Below are 21,840 nucleotides of genomic sequence, written 5' to 3'. Positions count from 1 at the left end.
GCAACAACATTCCGCTTTCATTCCCCTTTACATTCCCGTTTCAATTCACTGCCGTGGCTGAGTGTTAAGTACTTCTACTTTAGCCTTTTGTTGGACGTATATTATTTTCTCATTTGCCTATTAAGGTTTTGCCTTTCGGGGATCTTGGCTTATTGATAGTATCCAATCTCACTTCTAACTTTGGAGAAGCCCAAGCCAGTTATCTTATTCAACATGCATATGGTCTTTTAAAACATAAGCACTGGTTTATGAATGGATGAAGAAAATGCTGTATATGTACACAATGGAATACTATTTAGCCATAACAGTTTTTTTAAAGAATGAAATGTCATTTGCAACAACATGGATGGAAAGGGAAGACATTATGGTACCTGAAATAAGCCAGAAACAAAAAGTTAAGTGCCACATATTCTCGCTCATATAAGGAAACTAAAAAATGATCTCATAGAAGTAAAAAGAAGAGCAGAGTATACCAGAGGCTGGGAAGGATAGGGGTTTGTAAAAGTATACAAAATACAGCTAGATAGGAGGAATACGTTCTAGTGTCTTATAGGACTATAGGATGACTATAGCTAACAATAATACATAGTTTTAAACACCAGGCAGGAGGATTTTAATATTCCCAACAAAGAAATGATAAACGTTTAAGATGATAGATCTTCTAATTAACCTATCGAATCACTATACATTGTATGTTTCAAAACATCACTATGTACCTGATAAGTGTGTACAGTAATTATTATATAACGTAGGAAAACAACCTATTGTGTAGAAAGAGTGATGCCATCCTGAAGCGAAACTACCACAACGACTGATGTTTACCTCCTGCATACCAGTGTGTTCTGCAGCAAGTTCTTTAAACAATTCCTGTGACATAGAGAGCCCCTCGTAAAGATGCTTATCTAACCTTCTTAATGGTCATAAGTTTTTACAAGAGAGTCTGAGGTTTGAAGAGCTGCACATGTTTTACCCAAAAAGCTTAATATATAAAGGATACTTTCTGGAGGGCTGGTGTGGGGATCCAATATCTTGCGGCCACCCAAGACATTGCCTCTGTTTATAAGTTCCTATTAAATATTGCTTTCTTTTAAAAAAGACTGTGTGTATATATATATATGTATAAGATATATATATGTATAAGACATATATGTATAATATATATATGTATAAGACATATATGTATAAGATATATATGTATAAGATATATATATATATGTATAAGATATATATATCTTTTGCAGCAACTTGGATAGACCTGGAGGCCATTATTCTAAGTGAAGTAACACAGGACTGGAAAACCAAAAACTGTATGTTTCAGTTATAAGTGGGAGCTAAGCTATGAGTGTACAAAGACATACAGAGTGATATCATGGTCTTTAGAGACTCAAAAGGGGGAGGCTGGAAGGGAGGATAGGGATAAAAAAGCTACGTATTAGGTACAATTTACACTACTCAGGTGATGGGCGCACTAAAATCTCAGAATTCACCACTATATAACTCATCCACGTGACAAAAAAACACTTGTACCCAAAAAGTTGTTGAAGTAAAAATTATAAATAAATAAATATTTCTTTTTGAGAAACTGGAATTGTTAGACTCTTTCTTTGGCCTCTCAGCTCCCTCAGCCTTTAGGGATAGTTTTGCATATACCTTTTCACTACAGAACATCAATTTAAAAACATAACAAAATAAAAAAATACTTACACGCTGGTTTAAAGGAGAGTGACAATGCCGTCTCCTAGACAACCTCCTCTATACAACTCCAAGATAGTTAGTTAGGGACTAACTCTATCTTCAGCACTGTTTCCTCTCATGATTTGCACTTTCCTACTATTTTTGGCATCTGAAGATTCTTTTTTAACTCTCTTGACAGCTCGACCATACACTTTAAAAATATTTCTGAAGCCTTCTTTTTCAGTATCTTTATGTTTTCCTGACTGGAAGGATTTTTCCAGACATCTGGTTTTTCATATATTTTTATACAGATTTTTGTAATTTATAAAAATAATTTTAACTTCTATTTTAGATTAAGGGGTACAGGTGCAGGTTTGTTAGTAGGTTATATTCCTTGATGCTGAGGTTTGGGGTATAATTGAACCCATCACCCAGGTAGTGAGCATGGTACTCAATAGGTAGTTTGACAGTCCTTGCCCCTGACCCCTGCCATCCCTCCCTCTCCACTTAGTCCCAGTGTCTATTGTTCCCATTTTTACGTCTGTGTGTCCCAATGTTTAGCTCCCGCTTATAAGCAAGAGCATGTGATAGTTGGTTTTCTGTTTCTGTGTTAATTTGCTTAGGATAATGGTTTGCCATACTTTTGGAGGCAAAAGTTGTTTGTTTCACTAGCTTTGTTCAATCTTTCTTTTTTTTTTAGTAAAGGTATTCAAAATTGTATGTTTTCTGCCCAAATATCAACTTATATGTATTCCACAAATGTTGGCACATGGTTCTTATATTGTATTCAACTCAAATAATTTCAAAATATTCTTTACACTTTCCTTTTAATGCAAGAGATATTTAACAATAATGAGATTTTTAAAGGTAACTTTTGTATTGATATCTTATTTTATTTGAGTCAGACAGCATATGTGTATGATATTTGGCCTAGGATAAGATTCATTTGGCCCAATACATGATCCATTTTTGTGAATGATTTTCTTTAAATGAGTTTGATGTGTTAAAGTTAAATGTATATACATTAGATGAACAATATTAATGATATTACTCGTTTACATCTTTAATATATGACAATTTCCAATAGTTAAATTAGTAAACCTACACTTACAATTACTGATTTATTTCTTTATGCTCATAATTATTTTATTTGTAGTTGCATTTAATTTGAAGCAATGTTGATAATTGCATTTTTATTCATGGTCATTACTTTTTTACGGTTATTTTTACTGATATTAAAAACGTTTGTCATGAAAGTTTTTGCTTTAAATTTTATTTCACCCTTGGTAAATTCCCTAATTTTGTTACATTTTATTTTATTTTATTTTGATACATAATATTTGTTCAACTTTGTAAGGTATATGTGATATTTTGTTTCATGTATATAATGTGTAATAAAAGTCAAGATATTTAGGATCCATCACTTCAAGCATTTATCATTTCTAAATTGTGTGTTTTCCACCTCTGCATTTTCAACACTTCCGCATTTTATTTTTAAATGTCTCTTGTAGAAAACAAATATTTCATTTTTGACACTTTAATAATGTAATCTCAAAATTACTATTGAGAAACATTTTTACACTCAATACAATTGTGATTACATTGTTTTCTATCTTCTCATTTCTTCTTTTTACTCTATTTTAATGCTTTATTGCAGATTTTTTTCCTTTCCTGTTTCTATTGATATCAAATTTTCATGTGCTGGGTTTAAAATTGGTATCTTTATGTTCATTTCATATAAAATTAAAAGTTTAACCTGTTCTTATCTAATGACAGTCATTTCCATGCTGCATGTTTTTATGGTCTGGAATATTAATTTTTTAATTTACACATTTATTTTGTTTTAATTTTATTGTGATAACATTTATATAACAAATTTGTCATTTTAACCATTTTAAGTGTACAATTCTGTGGCACTAATTACATTCACAATGTTGTGCAAGCATCACCTCTGTGTCCAAAACTTTTACGTTACCACAGATAGAAACTTTGGACTCATTAGTCAGTAACTCCCTATTTTTCCTTTCCCACAGTTCCTGGTGACCTCTGATCTCCTTTTTGGCTTTATGAATTGGCCTAGTCTAGGCAATTCATATGAGTAGAATCACACAGATTTTCTCATTTTGTGTCTGGTTTAGTTTACTAAGCATGTTTTTGAGGCTCACCAATATTTTAACATGTATCAGACCATCATTCTTTTGTATGACTGAATAATATTTTATTGTATGTGTACACCACAATTTGTTTAGATATTCATCAGTTGAAAAACACTTGGGTGATTTCTACCTTTTGGCTATTGTGAATTATGCTGCAATATACACTGGCACATAAGTATCTGTTTGAGTTCATGTTTTCAATATATACTAGGAGTGAAATTACTGGATAATACAGCAATTCCTATGCTTAGCTTCTTGTGGAGTCACCAAACTGTTTTCCACAGTAGATTTATCATTGTACATTCCCACCAAGAATGTACGAGAGTTCCAAATTTTCCACATCCTTGCCCACCCTTGTTATTTTCCAGGATTTTTACTATAGCCATTCTAGTGGATGTGAAGTAATACGTGACTGTGGTTTTGGTTTGCATTTCCCCAATGACTAATGATGCTTAGCATCTTTTTATGTGTTTACTAGACATTTGTAAATCAATGGAGAAATATCCGTTGAGATCTTTTGCCCAATTTAAAATTGGATTTTTTGTTGGATTGTAGAGGTTCTTTACATATTCTGAATTTTAAGCCCTTCGCAGATATATGATCTGCAAATATTTTCTCCCAGTCTATACATTGTCTTTTCACTTTCTTGGAGTGGCTTGTGATACACAAAAGTTTTATTTTGCGTGAAGTCCAATTTAAGTATTTTTTCTTTTGTGGCTTACTTTTTTCATGTCATATGTAAGAATCCATTGCCAAATCCAAGGTCATAAAGATTACCACTAAATTTTCTTTTAGGTGTATTTAATTTTAGTTGTTATATTTAGGTCATTGATCCATATTGAGCTAAGTTTTGTATATGATGTGAGTTAGGGGTCTAACTCCATTCTCTTGCATGTGGATATCTAATTGTCCTAGCATCATTTGTCAAAAAAACTCTTTATGCCCTAATGAATTTTTACACACTTGTCAAAATCAATTAATCATAGATATATGGGTTTACTTCAAGACTCTCAATTCCATTGCATTGATCTATATGTCTATCCTTATGCCAATAAAACACAGTCTTGATTACCATAGCTTTGTAGTAAGTTTTATACTTGATCTTAGCCAAAAGGCTGAGAAGTAATGTAGTGAATTTTTAAAATATTAAGTGTGAGCCTTCCAACTTTGTTCTCCATTTTTAAGATTGTTTTGGAAATTCAAGGTTTCTTGTAATTTCTTATGGATTTGAGGATCAATTTTTCTGTTTCTGAAAAAAAAAGTCTGTGAGAATTTTTAATAAGGATTTGAACGAATCTGTAGATTTCTTTCGCACCTCCTCTTTGTGTCTGTAGAGTAAAAGCAGATGAAAAATTAGGAGTATCTGACTTGAGGGTCCCAAGAGCCATATCTGAGGACAGGATGTAGTGAGGGGTCTTGGATGGAGAAGAGGCATAGTACCTCCCACCTGCCCTAAAGGACATGGAATTCCATGATGCCACTCTTTCCTGCCTCTGGGTCCCTGTAGTCTTAGAGCCAGATCCCACAGAGCTGGGGGTGGTGGCATTGGGGCAGATCTGGATGCAGCCCAAGGTACAGCCAGAAGTGATTATGACTCCTAGAGAAGCTCCTAAGGTGGGGAACAGGATATGTCAAGGTGCAAAATTTCTCAGCATGTCATTAAAGGTTTTTGGTTGCAACAGAAATGAATGTAAGCAGGAAAGGAGGAAGGAGTTTTATAGTTAGGATGTTGAGCCATCTGTCCTAAAGTTAAGAGGAGTCCAATCATCTTTAGAAAGAGTCAGGACTCAGTCACGACTGAGATAGCCCCAAGGACCTCAGACATGGGAAGGAGTGGCTGTTCTTTCTAGCTTATGCAGCCAATGTGACTCAGTTTTCACAACTGCCATTCTCTGTGTTTCCAAGGTCAAAATTCCAAATTCCTCACAGAGACTTATTTATTCATTCATTTGTTCATTAAATATTCATGTAGCCCCTACTGTGTGGTAGGCAGAATTCTAGACACTAAAGATACAGCACTGATCCAAGGAGACAAAAATACCTGTTTTACATCTTACATTGCAGTGGGCACAGAATAAGATTGGCTCCACTTGGGTTAGGTATCCACCCCTAATTCAATCAGCTGTGGCTAGATGGAGTTCCTGAGCCAAAAGGCTTCTCCCAGTGGGTTCTACTACAATGAACAATCGTTGTTTAAGATACACGTGGATTCTTGATTGTCAATTCAGAAAGCAGACAGTGGGCTTTAAAATAACAAGGCATAGTTGAGTTCATTCAGTCACCTTGACACCAGCCATTTTTTCTAGGAGACTGGATGTTCTCAAGGAGCAGCCTGTCCATCTTGCATCCCCCAGGTTCTCCAGATTCTCCATTTCCAAGCAGAAGAAGCAGGACTGGAACACCCGTCCATATCATCAGCTTTCTCCTCACACCAGACCTTACTCACCAGGGCCTGGGACTGTGGGTTGGACTTCTCCCTCTTTCGCTATCTTCAGCTCCTGATCTGGCTAGAATCTTCTGTGAACAGGGACAAGCCTTGCTTCTTCTGCTATCTTCCATGGAAGAAGCCAGCCCAGGGCTCAGGGAAGCCTTAATGAGGCATACAGGAAAAAAAAAAATATATATATATATATATATTTATACATATATATATAAATATATATATATTTTAATATATATATAAAATAAAAATATTAAGTGTGAGTTTTCCAACTTTGTTCTCCTTTTTAAAGATTGTTTTGGGTATTCAGATTCCCTTGTAATTTCACCTGAATTTGAGGATTAGAAATTTTTGGTACGAATTTTAATGAATCTTTAGATTGCTTTGGGTAGTATTGATATCTTAGCAGTATCAAGTCATCTTGTCCATGAACATGGGATGTCTTTCTACTTACTTGTATCTTCCTTAATGTCTTTCAACAATGTTTCATCAATTTTTGTATATAAGTATTTTGCTTCTTTGGTGAAATTTATTCCTGGTTATTTCATTATTTTGGAATTGTTTTCTTAATTTACCTTTTATATTCACTGTTCAGATTGCTGGTGTGTACAAACACAACAGAGTTTTATGTGTTGATCTTCTACCTACAACTGGAGTTTTAAGACTTTTATAGTATACAGATGTTCTTTTCTTAATTTTTAAAACATTTTTTGACATCCTAAGCCTTACAAAATCTCTTATAAACTTTACTCCACATATGTCATATAGGTACGTCCTCACCCCATTATAGTTTTTGTTAATGTATCCTCCAAAATGTTGAAAAAAGTTCTATGTTTAGTAAATGTCTGAAACCTATATATCTGAGAATATTTTTAGTTAACCTGAACATTTAGATGTGTTGTTAAATATAAATAAATAACTATTGTGTTTAAGTTGAAATGCTGTTAAAATCATTTTATTTATGCCGTTGCAGAGAGAAACAAAATAGTCACCTGTCCATTAATATTATGAGATGCACTGGGCATTAATATTGAATAAAGAAAAGAACTACATATGAAGGAAAAAAACAACTAAGTCCATTTAAGTTTGTTTACATTTTCAGTGAGTAATGGAAAACAAATTGTTAAACCATAACTATTATGTTGCCATATTTTATGATTTCATGTGACTGGCCTTGTCTTAGTCCATTTTGCTGCTATAAAAAGTATCTGAGATGAGGTAGTTTATAAATAACAGAAATTTATTTTTTCATAGTGCTGAAGGCTAGAAAGTCCAAGACTAAGGCAGTGGCAGGTTTGGTGTCTGGTGAGGGCCTCGTCACTGCTTTCAACATGGAACCTTGAATGCTGTATCTTTTCGTGGCAGAAGAGGGGAAAGGTTAAAAGACCTATTTAGTTCCCTTCAGGCCTTTTAATCCCATCATAATGGCAAACCCATCATAATCATCTCCTAAAAGGCCCCACCTCTTAATATTGTTGCATTAGGGATTACATTTCCACATGAATTTTGAAGAGAATACAAACATTCAAACTATGGCAATCATAAAATGCGAAATTTGGCCAAATATTATGGATAGGAAATTGTAATTAAGACACATTAATAAAGGCTCTATAACAAAACAACTAGATAAGAGAATCATGATTTATTGAATGGAATGCCAAAAAATTCAATAATAATAGTACCTAAAATTTTTTGAGTATATATGGTAAGAACTATTCTAAGTATTTTAAATGCAAGACTTTATTTAAGTATAATATTTCTATGAGATATATAGCACTATGATCAATGTTTTACACATTGGAGAAAGAAAAGATTCAGCACAATTTAAATCACACAATCATTAAAACTGAGAATAAGCTTCAACTCCAGCTGTCTGGCACCAGAGCTGAAGCTCTTAACTGTTATATATATTTCAAGCCTTGTCCAAATTTTGTTATTAAGAAAATAAATTATTTGTCTCCATGGATCCCAAATATTCTATTTCTTCACCATTTTTATACAAATAGACAAGACTATTCCCAATATGCTATTATAATAAAGTGTTTTATGCTTGAATTATTGCCTCTATATAGTTATCCATTAATTAAGACTGTTCCTCTTCTTAAAGAGACATGCATATTTCTCATTCATGTTATCCCTTCTCAGCAGGGGTCTTTATATTGCTCTGTTTTCATGAGGTTCACATGTACCCCCATACATCTGTACAACTATTATATGTCCATAATTAAATTTTAAAAAATGAAAAATACAACAAACACCATTACTGAATGAATTTTTTTTTTAAATAGAAGATTATTTCATCCAACAAAAAGATAGGGGAACTTTAGCAAAAGGAATGGTGGTGAAATTTAGTATATTTAACTACTTAATTTCAGGTAGAAAGCAAAAATCAAGGAAGGAAGACTGGCTTATGATTGTGACAAGGAAAGGTAATATTTTGTATAGAGTGATAACAGGAGATAATGAACTGCTGTATGTCTTGTGAGGAATTAGACGGAGAATAATCTGGCCAGGCACAGTGGCTCACACTTGTAATCTTAACATTTTGGGAGGCCAAGGCAGGAGGATCACTAGAGGCCAGGAGTTCAAGAACAGCCTAAGCAACACAGTGAAACTTTGTCTCAAAAAAAAAAAAAGAAAAGAAAAAAGGAAAGAGAGTAATCTGAAAGTTACGAGAGGGAAAGAAAAACACCCATCCCAGCTTCAGGCCCACTTCTATGAGGGTGTGAGAGAGAAAACAGCTGCCACAGGATTTAATTGTAGAGTATTAAAATGAAAAGATCCATGGACATGAGTGATGGATGAACTGGGAGGGGCACCAAATTATATACTTATTTTTATTAATCCTTAGCTTAAGTCTAGTATTTCTTCTGTCTTGAATGTAAGTAACAAGCACATACCATACCAGCAGTATCTGTAATTTTTTTGCTTCAGGAAGCCAAAAATTTTTGTTGTTACAGGTATCTCCTGTTGTCATTTACTTTCACCACTGGTCTTTATCTGCCAGATATTTTTGTTATGTCAATTAAAAAGCACATAAATTCCTATATTATATTAACAATATATTTCATACTGCAAGAAAAAGGCATCTATATATGGATTCCTTATACATTTCAAATATTTTTATTTCATGCACTTAAAAACATTATTCTGAAATTATAGCATGCACCAGACTGGCAAAGTAGTCCATTGAACAAAAAAGTTCCAGAACCTCGAGTTCAAATGAAGAAAATAAAGTGAACTGTTAGAGAAACAAATGAGAATATAAGGCTTCTGCTAATGGTTTACTAGGGATCCCAATGGATATAGTGAAGAGTTTAGAATGGTGTAGGAGATAAAGTCAGCAACTATTCAAAATATAAGTTGTCAGAAAATAGGACAGTATGGCAGTATCCTGTTCTTGATTTATAAATCTGAAGAGTATAGTCATTTCTCTTGATCAGTAACAATCAGTGGCATAACTCAAGGACAAATGCCTGTAAAAGATGTAAGGTTCTAAAGAATGGTAAACAGTATTTAAACAAAGGAAAGAAAATGAAATTTAAGAAATATCTGCCTAAGTAGGTTTGTGTTTGCTCACTTCTCATAGAAAGACATACAGGAAATGATGTCATAAGTTTCCCAGTATTTCATCTGTTTTCTAGTAGAGACAGAAATAATCAATAAACTGACATTCTAGATTACAGTGTTTCTGCAATGGAAATAGATGTTAAAGTCTGTCAGCTAGGATCCCTCTTTAACCTCTCAATGCTAAGATAAAATCCAAAGGGCAAATAACACATAAACACCCACACACACACAATACACACATAAAAAACATATTCAATGGTGTCAAATAAATTGAGATCATTTGGGTTTTATTTATAGCAAGGAAAGATAAAAGAGGGTGGCATTTTAGTAAGTATAGGCCCTTAGGTAACTCTGGTCATATCCTATAGCATATTTTCATTTACATTTGAATATAGGCATAATAACTTTCTTAAATTGATCAGTATTCCACACGGCTAAAGAAAAGAAGCGATGTAGGGGGAAAGACCATGATTCAGAAGGCAAGCTTGGATTCTATATCTGGATTTACCAAGAAATTTTAATATGTCAGTTATTAATCACCCACCTACATGATATATTTTCATCTTCATCTTTTCTGGACATTACAAATTGATCCCAGAGTAGTTCCAGTTCCAAATAATAACCTTGAACCTACTTTATTCCCCTCCACAAAATTTTATCATTCAAAAAGTTTAATTAAAATAATGAAATATTGCATTCCCTGAGATGTGAACATGGTGCGACCTTGTCTGTCAGTTGCATGCAAATCAATTTCTTTACTCTAGTGAAGTCCTTCTCAGAATATTACCTCTTTTATGGCTTCAGTCATGACAAGCACAGTGCATATTTTTGAGTTGTATAATCTGATATTTCTTCAGAAACAAAATTCACAGAGAAGCATGAAAGAAACCCCAAATTTCACTGAATAGAATAACAATAGCCATTTACTTTTTCATAAAAATCTGCAAGATAAATTTTTATCTCTTTATTTTGTTTAAAACCCTGAACATATGACACATTATCTCATTAAATACTTTGTATTGTTGTGTTTGTTTGATAAGCAATATTTAATATTGCCTTAAAATTTAATATTAGTTTCAAAATAAAATTTCTGGAAACTGTGTATTGCTGTGTGCCTTTTTCTATTATTTCAAATATGTTCTACTATGCCCAATGACATGTTTCAATATGTCCCAATAAAACAGTGTGTTTCCAATGTGTGTATAATTAGCATACTAATATTTATAATACACCTGCTGCCAAAAAATAGAGCTAAGAAAATTCAGAGCATGTATTCTTATTACTCAGTTCAGACTGAAGAGTCTTGTATATCTATCAGGCTTTTTAGTTCCAAAAATATCACTATCTTGCTCTTTGTCCTTCTCACAGTTCAGACTGATCTGTTTCCATTCTAAAGATAAGTGAGCAGTATTTTGACTATTTTTTCTATGTATGGAAGCTACATTCAGGTACAAAGCAAGAACACTCTAAGAAACCCTAACATCTAAACCAGAATGTTCTGTGTCCCATTTGCTGACAACACTACAATGTCATGTTTATTTCCTTCATTGTATCTTCAGTTGAGAAGACAAACACTGCAGAGCTTTTTGAGGATATTGGGAATTATCTAAATGATGTATTTCTCAAGGCCCTAGTGAATGGAGTGTCGTTTTGGCCCTCTTAAGTCGTATAATGGGGAGAAGGTGAAGTTCGCATATGATAAATTCACCTTAATACTCCTATCTTCCTACACCTTTAGATTCTTTCCTCTACATTCCACCAGTTATGCCATTTAAGCCTCATTTAATGTTAATAATAATTTGTTTAAAGCTTTAGTCAACCAAGCAAGCAAACTGGCCACACAAGCTAACACATTAAACCTAGAATCTGTAATAGCAATAACTATGTCAATATACTAACAAGGATGGATAGTCATCCAGCAAATTAAATTCTACCCATATTTTCCAAGTAATTGATCCCTTCTTGAAGTTCCTGGTCAACAGCTCAGATTGATAAATCCAAAATATACAGAGCTTAAAATAAGAAAGATTGTGCAAATTTAAGAAATCAGATCCATTCCCATTTGCATCCTAGAGGCTTTCAGTCATCACTGCACCAAAGGAAATTACTGGCCCCAATCATTGAAGTCTTTAGGCAGCTCTAGCCCAGAGCAGGGCTGGCTATCTTCTTCATCTGCATCACAGCTAACAAAAAGGAGAGATAAAGACAACTATATCATGGTCTAAGAGGCAGACAGATACATTGTTCTTCACTGGTCAGCTGAAAGTCAATTCATCATCAGTGATATTCAAAAATCACAAGTCTCTGCTGGCATGCCAAGTGCAATAGAGGCAATATATATTATTTTAATTGCTGGTGAATTGACCATAGGGATTTGGAGAAATGGATTCATTGTACTAGTTAACTGCATTGACTGGCTCAAAAGAAGAGATGTTTCCTTGACTGATATCATCCTGATCAGCTTGACCATCTCCAGAATCTGTGTGCTGTGTGTAATATCATTAGATGGCTTCTTTATGCTGCTCTTTCCAGGTACATATGGCAATAGTGTGCTAGTAAGCATTGTGAATGTTGTCTGAACATGTGCCAATAATTCAAGTCTCTGGTTTACTTCTTGCCTCAGTATCTTCTATTTACTCAAGATAGCCAATATATCGCACCCATTTTTCTTCTGGCTGAAGCTAAAGATCAACAAGGTCATGCTTGCGATTCTTCTGGGGTCCTTTCTTATCTCCTTAATTATTAGTGTTCCAAAGAATGATGATACGTGGTATCACCTTTTCAAAGTCAGTCATGAAGAAAACATTACTTGGGAATTCAAAGTGAGTAAAATTCCAGGTACTTTCAAACAGTTAACCCTGAACCTGGGGGCGATGGTTCCCTTTATCCTTTGCCTGATCTCATTTTTCTTGTTACTTTTCTCCCTAGTTAGACACACCAAGCAGATTCAACTGCATGCTACAGGGTTCAGAGACCCCAGTACAGAGGCCCACATGAGGGCCATAAAGGCAGTGATCATCTTTCTGCTCCTCCTCATCGTGTACTACCCAGTCTTTCTTGTTATGACCTCTAGCGCTCTGATTCCTCAGGGAAAATTAGTGTTGATGATTGGTGACATAGTAACTGTCATTTTCCTATCAAGCCATTCATTCATTCTAATCATGGGAAACAGCAAGTTGAGGGAAGCTTTTCTGAAGATGTTAAGATTTGTGAAGTGTTTCCTTAGAAGAAGAAAGCCTTTTGTTCCATAGAGACCCCTAAAGAATATCCTGACTACAAGGATGAAAGAAATCAACAAAAGGCATTCTCCCTTCTCTTGTTTGCATTCATTTTCTCTTATATGCTATTGGAAGTCATTAGTATCTATCATGATTCTGAAGATTTGTTTTGTGTTCCTTCACATTTTTGTCTTGTTTAATTGATAATCTAATGTTATCATTGCACCATATATTCTTTGTCGTTGCGGAAAAAAATGCATCTAAATCCCACACTAACATTTCATCATTTTATGTCATTGACTGAATACAAAGAGGTTCTACTTCTTTTCTGACAAATACTGGCAAAGGCCTTGAACTCAATAAGTAGAAGGATGTCAGGCAAACAGGCTTTGGGGAAAAGATTTTAGAACTCATCAACCCTTGCTATAAAATCAATCATGCAAAACAACTCTCTACTTTGAAATGAAGGCCGGTCCTTATCTTCACCGCCCTTTCCTCTCCATTTCTGGAAGGGTTTGTCTTGATCAAGAAGGGAGAAAAACAATCTTTAATGAGATTCTATCTAAGATGATATATGATGTGGGAAAAGGAGTATAATCTCAAGAATGAAAGTTTGACAGAGAGAGGAGGCACAGTTATGTATAGCAGAACCACCTTGAGAAAGAAGGTTGAGGGTCCCAGTAGTCAGCGTGTTCATGAGTACTCTAGCTGGTGATGGCAATTTTAGAAGTCAGTTCCCAAAGATCCCTTGGAATGTTCTCTCTAGCCTTCTAACTCAGAAATCTCTGACATGTTTCTTTTCCCTCTGCATCATTTTCTTTTCTATTTTGTTTCCAGCAGTAGTTTATAGATAACTAGGTTTCTTTAAGTTATTAAGTTTATGCTTTCCTGTTACACATTACACACATGTAAGAAATAGAAAAAATCCTGCATGTGTTGTATACATTGTAGAACTATTTAAATACAAGAAGCCCTAGGGTATTGTGATTTGTATTACCTACATTCAAATGTATTTTGTGCTAAGTTGTACTTTCCCTCACCCCAAAACAAATAAATCTAATTTAATAGTAGAATTAGTCCTATTCCTTGGAAATACTGGTATGTAAAAAAATATTATTATTATTATTTTGAGACAGAGTCTCACTGTATCGCCCAGGTTGGAGTGCAGTGGTGCGATCTTGGCTCACTGCAACCTCCGCCTCCCGATTCAAGTGATTCCCCTGCCTCAGTCTCCCAAGTAGTTACTTTTTTATGTGTTTGCCCTATCTAGAAATATGACTATAATATGCACTGTGAGATTACAAATCTTATAAAAGGAGTTGATTGGAACTATAATAATGTAAAATTTAAATTTCCTTAATTTTAGATTACAATGCTTATTATACAAGAGACAATGTTTCAGGAAATGAATTGTCTTCAAGGGTATTTCTCACATTAAAAAAAAAACTAAAGATAACAAATCTTTACCTGGCATATTTCACTTTTAAGGAACAATTGAAAAGAAAGCAAATTCTTAGTAAATATTACCATGTGCCTGCCTAAAAAAAAGTCATTTCTAATTAGATTTGTATCATATCCTTGCCTAATTAGCTGTTTAAATGAAGACAAGAATTATTATGCTCTGACTAAATGTTAACTATCTACAATCTAATTGTACTAATTACTTCCAAAGTGAAAACTTGTTTGCATCTGGGAGAACTGATTTGTGGCTTATTTACAACTTACATGATGAAAATGAAGTTTTATTTATGCAGTTGGGTTTTTATTAAACATTTATCTCTTTTTTTGTGACTCCCTATTCAAAACTCAACTTGAAGGTCCAAATATAGAGCTGCAGCAAGAAGCCTGTTGCAAATTCATGATATAAAATCTCTTTGAATTTGCATGGGAGCAATTTCAGCCAAACATTTCTGTTATCACTCACTAAAGGGTAATAATTATAATTTTTCCAGGCTATAAATAAGTACTCAAGCTGCTCATTAGTTGGTTTCATCTTCAGGAATGTAGAGACAATCCTATTTCAGAGGAGAGCTGAACACTTCTGGAATGATAACAAAGTCAAAATAACAGCAGATGAAAACATTATTGCATTATTCGAAGAATTGCTTTATCATGCTTCAACAGGTCACATGTAAATTAGCTCATCTACAGTGATATTTGAAATCAGATTGTTCTCTCTACAAACATGTTCAGTCCTGCAGATAACATCTTTATAATCCTAATAACTGGAGAATTCATACTAGGAATATTGGGGAATGGATACATTGCACTAGTCAACTGGATTGACTGGATTAAGAAGAAAAAGATCTCCACAATTGACTACATCCTGACCAATTTAGTTATCTCCAGAATTTGTTTGATCAGTGTAATGGTTGTAAATGGCATTGTAATAGCAGTTTACCCAGATGTTTATACAAAAAGTAAACTACAGATAGCCATTTGTACCTTCTGGACATTTGCCAACTACTTAAATATGTGGATTACCACCTGCCTTAATGTCTTCTATTTTCTCAAGATAGCCAATTCCTCTCACCCACTTTTTCTCTGGCTGAAGCAGAAAATTGATATGGTGGTTCGCTGGATCCTGCTGGGATGTTTTGCCATTTCCTTGTTGGTCAGCCTTATAGCAGCAATAGTACTGAGTTACGATTATAGGTTTCATGCAATTGCCAAACATAAAAGAAACATTACTGAAATGTTCCATGTGAGTAAAAGGCCATACTTTGAACCCTTGACTCTCTTTAACCTGTTTGCAATTGTCCCATTTATTGTGTCACTGATATCATTTTTCCTTTTAGTAAGATCTTTATGGAGACATACCAAGCAAATAAAACTCTATGCTACCGGCGGTAGAGACCCCAGCACAGAAGTTCACGTGAGAGCCATTAAAACTATGACTTCATTTATCTTCCTTTTTTTCCTATACTATATTTCTTCTATTTTGGTGACCTTTAGCTATCTTATGACAAAATACAAGTTAGCTGTGGAGTTTGGAGAGATTGTAGCAATTCTCTATCCCTTGGGTCACTCACTTATTTTAATTGTTTTAAATAACAAACTGAGGCAGACATTTGTCAGAATGCTGACATGTAGAAAAATTGCCTGCGTGATATGAAATCTTAGCTGTATAAATGGAATTTAAAACCAAATCTTCTCTAACAAAAAATATAATTTTCTTAATAGTCTATTCTCATTTTTCCCCAGTTATCTCATTTATTTTGGATGCATATCTTTAAATATTATTAGGACCTAGTAGCAAACTACTGAATACATCTTTTCTATCCCTTTACAACCCAGAAATGCTCATCTTTACACTCCCTTTCCTCGAAGAAATTCAGAGCTCATGCTTCTCTTCTTGTCTCCTCAAAGCAAGTGTTAGGCATGTATTGCCTAGTTAAAGTCTTTTTAGAATTTACTTTGGCTCATGGTAAAGTGGACCTGAGCTACAGTAACTGGTTTCTCATTTTTCTTTGTCATACATTTTTATTGCCGCTCCTTAATTGTGCTCCTTTCATGGCTCTGCTGAGTCACCCCCATTTGGCTTATTGACTAGGAACTCAGATGTTCTCTGGTCTGTCTTTGGTTTTCCCGAATGATGATTTCCATGGTCTCCTAGGTAATATTTTCTGGTTGACCTTATTCTGATTATTTCTATTGATTTTCCTTGGAATTAAATTTCCTCTCAAACAACTTGCTTTTCATGCAGCACCTAGGTGGGAATCGAACCCATTCAAGTGCCACCCACCAAGGGGTGTTCCTAAGCCCTCTTCACAATCTGGATAAAAGAATGGGGATAACAAATATCAGTCAGACTGCTCACTCAGGTTCTTTTCTCTAACCAGACCCTGCAAAGGTTTTCACTCAGGACTTAACAAAAGAAATAAATTGGGAAGAAAATAGCGTATACCGTGGAATAAGCACATACCGTCACTGGAAGAAGAAACGAATGTTTACAAAAAATACAGATAAATTTTTATTTAAAAAAAGAGGGAAAATAAGTCACTAAAATTTTTAATTTTTCTGTGAACATGAAATCCATCCTCACTATAATATTATTGAAACGTTTGGTCTGGCATATCTCAGGTTGTGTATGTACTAATATGGCTGTACATTATTGCTTTTACTCCCATTACTTTCTGTTTAATTCTGATGTATTTCAATCTACTAATTTCCTTTTATTATAACTAAAATACTAATTACCGGAAAATTATCAGTTGTTTGTCTTATTATTATGTAAAACTCACTCTGTAAAGTACTAATATTTATAGCCCTAAGTATATAAATTTTATGAACTATATTTCTAATATGCTAGCTGTGTATGTTACTCTTTGTTTTACAAGACACAAGAATTCATGTTCTCTTGATGAAATATATTAATGTATTCTACAAAATACCTGTAGATTTTATACTAGGATGAACTTTATATTTTTCCTAAGGTTTAAGTGAAATAAACGTTTTATTGAATTAGTACTTTTGGGAAGGTTTTACCCCATTAGGGTTAAGTTTTTTTCTTCCATATTTTGTTTCCTGCCTCTCTAATGTTTCAAGCATCTCTAGTGACCACAGTGACTGGGGTTCAAAGTAGTAAGCTTTTGACAAAATGCTCTCTTGTAGAACTTTTTTTAAAACTATATATTCACATAACTTCACGCTATACAACATTGGTATTCATAAAATCTACATTTATTTCCAAAACTAAACAAAAAAAAGTCTAAAAATTATTTGAGAAAATATATCATCATAGTTCCCATGAGCACTTCATTTACCAGGATAAACTGTGGGGTAAAAATGATGAGTCTAGGCCAGGCACAGTGGCTCACACTTGTAATCCCAGAACTTTGGGAGGCCAAGGTGCACGGATCGCCTGAGGTCGGGAGTTCAAGACCAGCCTGACCAACATGGAGAAACCCGGAATCTACTAAAAATACAAAATTAGCCAGGCATGGTTGCACCTGCCTGTAATCCCAGCTACTTGGCAGGCTCAGGCAGGAGAATCACTTGAACCCGGGAGGTGGAGGTTGCGGTGAGCCAAAATAGCACTCCAGCCTGAGCAACAAGAACGAAATTCCATCTCAAGAAAAAAACAAAAGAAATGATAAGTCTAGGTCAGGGATCCAAGATCGTCCTATCACAGGTGATGTTCCAGTTGCCTGTGAATATGGCTACATAATCATGCAGATTGTCCAAAAATTAAGGCTACATCTCCAGAATGACGGTTTGTCCTTTAAGGAAGGATAAGAGAAGACATGCGTTCCCAGGAAGGTGTGAATACCCAAGAACTATTCTATGGAACCCCATGTAGTAAAGCGCTTCTCAGTAACTCTAAATTAGAGAAGCTATTTCAAACTAAAAATTCATCTCTAGAGATGTGGAAAGTTTAATCTTCAGTCTCCTGCTAGAAGGGTTGAGGATCTAGATACTCATGCAATTTGTATGGAGGACAGTGGAGAGAATGAAATACAGAATTTTACTATCTCCTCTCTCATGCATACAACTACCCTTGAGAACATTTTTTAAATTTTTGAAATCTTTGTGAAAGTATAATTGGTATAAAAAGAACCACATATATTTAATGTATACAATTTCAAACACCCATGATATCTTCACCACAAACAAGGTAATGGACATATCTAATACCTCTCAAAGTTTCCTTGAGAACATTTTAAGTGAAAATGAAAAATTTAAGGTAATCAATAGTCTTTTTTTATTATAGGTCCTCTACCTTATTACATATAACATTGCTAAGTAACCATTAAATGTCATTTGGTCAGTAAGACAATGTGTTGTATTAAGAGACACTATGCCATGTAATTGTTCATCTGAACAGCCAAAACAATGACCTAAAGTTTCTTTGGAATCAAATAATCTACATTTAGTGTTAACTTTTTAAAGTTCCTGAAAATATATAACTCTCACTATGGAACCAAACTTTGGATTCTTTACTAATTATCAATATTAACATTCAGCAAAATAAAGATTCTTCAAGAAATTTCCATTTTTGCCAGTTTTATACTTGCTACCAAATTCTTGATGTTCAGGTTGCCAGAATGGAACACTCAATCTAATTTGAACTTCAGTACTTCCTGAAAGCACTGATCTTAAGTAATCAGGGACATACACTAAAAAATTATTCATTTTTTACCTGTAATTCAAGTTTAACTGAGTGTCCTGAATTTTTAGTCGCTAAATCTAGCAACCCTATTGAGGTTACTAGTATACATCACAAATTAATGAATCCAAAATGCGTACACCTTAGCCTCAGAAAGACAATGCAGGACCATGAAAGGGAATTGGCCCAATTTGCATCTTAGTAAACAGTAGCTCAGCCTAAATTAGCCATATGTGGAAAATTACAACCTGCTGAGTAAGTAAATGGGCATACAGTGGCCAGGCCAAGGATCGCCAAACACATTGTTTGTCAAGACTAATTAGGATTTAATGAAGATAGCTCCAGTCTTCATTTATCATTCCTGTCTCCATCACAAAACAGACTACAACAAAGAGGTAAAGAAAACTACATCAAAATCTAAGAAGCAGGTGTGGGTGTCAAACTCCATCAGGTCAACTAGAAACTAATTGCATATTTCTGTATTTAAACATGGCAGATAAAGTGCAGACTACTTTATTGTTCTTAGCAGTTGGAGAGTTTTCAGTGGGGATCTTAGGGAATGCATTCATTGGATTGGTAAACTGCATGGACTGGGTCAAGAAGAGGAAAATTGCTTCCATTGATTTAATCCTCACAAGTCTGGCCATATCCAGAATTTGTCTATTGTGCATAATACTATTAGATTGTTTTACATTGGTGCTATATCCAGATGTCTATGCCACTGGTAAAGAAATGAGAATCATTGACTTCTTCTGGACACTAACCAATCATTTAAGTATCTGGTTTGCAACCTGCCTCAGCATTTACTATTTCTTCAAGATAGGTAATTTCTTTCACCCACTTTTCCTCTGGATGAAGTGGAGAATTGACAGGGTGATTTCCTGGATTCTACTGGGGTGCGTGGTTCTCTCTGTGTTTATTAGCCTTCCAGCCACTGAGAATTTGAACGCTGATTTCAGGTTTTGTGTGAAGGCAAAGAGGAAAACAAACTTAACTTGGAGTTGCAGAGTAAATAAAACTCAACATGCTTCTACCAAGTTATTTCTCAACCTGGCAACGCTGCTCCCCTTTTGTGTGTGCCTAATGTCCTTTTTCCTCTTGATCCTCTCCCTGCGGAGACATATCAGGCGAATGCAGCTCAGTGCCACAGGGTGCAGAGACCCCAGCACAGAAGCCCATGTGAGAGCCCTGAAAGCTGTCATTTCCTTCCTTCTCCTCTTTATTGCCTACTATTTGTCCTTTCTCATTGCCACCTCCAGCTACTTTATGCCAGAGACGGAATTAGCTGTGATTTTTGGTGAGTCCATAGCTCTAATCTACCCCTCAAGTCATTCATTTATCCTAATACTGGGGAACAATAAATTAAGATATGTATCTCTAAAGGTGATTTGGAAAGTAATGTCTATTCTAAAAGGAAGAAAATTCCAACAACATAAACAGATCTGAAGAGAAACTATGCTTTTCTAGGACAAACAAAGATAAGATGTTTCTAAATTAACTTCAGTTGTTGCATTAATGTTTTATGTGATTAATTACTCCTAAAACTTAATTAGTGTATCTGTAATTGTAATGTAGGGAATCTTATGTACAGCTGGCTGGATCTCTTTATCTCTGTCTCTGTTTCTGACTCTGTCTGTGTCTCCCTGTTTTTCTCTTCTGTAACTCTTCCTTTCTTTAGAGTTGCTGTTTTTTAAAACATGTTTCAGAGCAAATAGAAATTAATATCCTAATATCAACTATCAAGAGTAGAGGGCATTTTCATAGTTCTAAACCGTGTTTCCAGATGCAAAGTTGTGTGACTAATTCAAAACAACTGTAACAGCATCTTGCTGTTATTTGCATCTTTATGAAAAGCAACTAGTTCCTTCTCATAGTCCTCGTTAGATGGTTCCTCTTGGATCATCCAACAAAGCTCTACTTTTGGGAAAGACTCAATAAAGTGACAGTTCTTAATAAATGCTGTGGAATTCTATGAATAATCTTATAATCACAGAAAAGGTATATATTATGGCTAAATATATTGTCACAGTAAGTTCAAAGATTATTTGAGAATTGCAGATCAATGAATGAAGGACAATCTATAAGTAAAAGTGAGAAAAATTATGTAGAAAATGTCTATAAAATAAGAAGCCTAAATTGAACTATTAATTATTTATCAAAGAAAATTTCTCCACAAAAGACGTATGTCCACGGACTGCACCAGGCAATGATTATCAAGATGCTGTGACAAGACATTCAATCAAAAGCTAATACATGGTTATGCTAAAATGTCAAAACTCTCAAAGGATATATTGCCTCAATGTAGATCATCTCTACATCCCAGAGAAATATTGTTTGGATTGTATATAAGACATCTTTTTTTAAAGGGTTCAATGATTCTATTTCAGTAATTTGTTGAACAACAGAACATCTGTAAGAATATAGAATACATTAACAAACACTATCAAGCAACCTGATCTGATATTTATGAAAGATTCCATAAAAGGAAGAGAGAACACATTCTCTTTTCAAGCATATATTGAATATTCTCCAGACAATGCCATATGTCAGGCCACAAAAGGAAATACGTATCTGGGACATACCATCAAAAGCACATCATTCGTATTGTGGCAAAGATATTTTAGGGTGATCAACCCTGTACTAACTAGCCTAGAGTAGCCAGGAACTTTGTGT

At 34.5% G+C, this 21,840-nt stretch overlaps 3 protein-coding genes across 3 annotated transcripts; all 3 read left to right on the top strand.

Moving 5' to 3' along the window:
* The first annotated feature begins 12,152 nt into the window (after nucleotides 1-12,152).
* On the top strand, nucleotides 12,153-13,091 carry TAS2R9 (taste 2 receptor member 9). The gene is given in 1 exon segment (XM_019038053.3): nucleotides 12,153-13,091. A coding segment is annotated over 1 exon segment (939 nt).
* Nucleotides 13,092-14,937: 1,846 nt separating this feature from the next.
* Nucleotides 14,938-16,173, top strand: TAS2R8 (taste 2 receptor member 8). The gene has a single exon (XM_004052720.4). It carries the CDS (start codon nucleotides 15,244-15,246, stop codon nucleotides 16,171-16,173), a length of 930 nt encoding a protein of 309 aa, XP_004052768.1. The 5' UTR covers nucleotides 14,938-15,243.
* Nucleotides 16,174-19,591: 3,418 nt separating this feature from the next.
* On the top strand, nucleotides 19,592-20,695 carry TAS2R7 (taste 2 receptor member 7). The gene has a single exon (XM_004052719.4). The coding sequence runs from the start codon at nucleotides 19,657-19,659 to the stop codon at nucleotides 20,611-20,613; it is 957 nt and encodes a 318-aa protein (XP_004052767.2). The 5' UTR covers nucleotides 19,592-19,656; the 3' UTR covers nucleotides 20,614-20,695.
* Nucleotides 20,696-21,840: the final 1,145 nt, after the last annotated feature.

This window comes from Gorilla gorilla, chromosome 10 (genome assembly GCF_029281585.2).
Source record: "Gorilla gorilla gorilla isolate KB3781 chromosome 10, NHGRI_mGorGor1-v2.1_pri, whole genome shotgun sequence".
NCBI lineage: Eukaryota > Metazoa > Chordata > Mammalia > Primates > Hominidae > Gorilla > Gorilla gorilla.
This window is presented reverse-complemented; position numbering and strand designations above follow the sequence as displayed.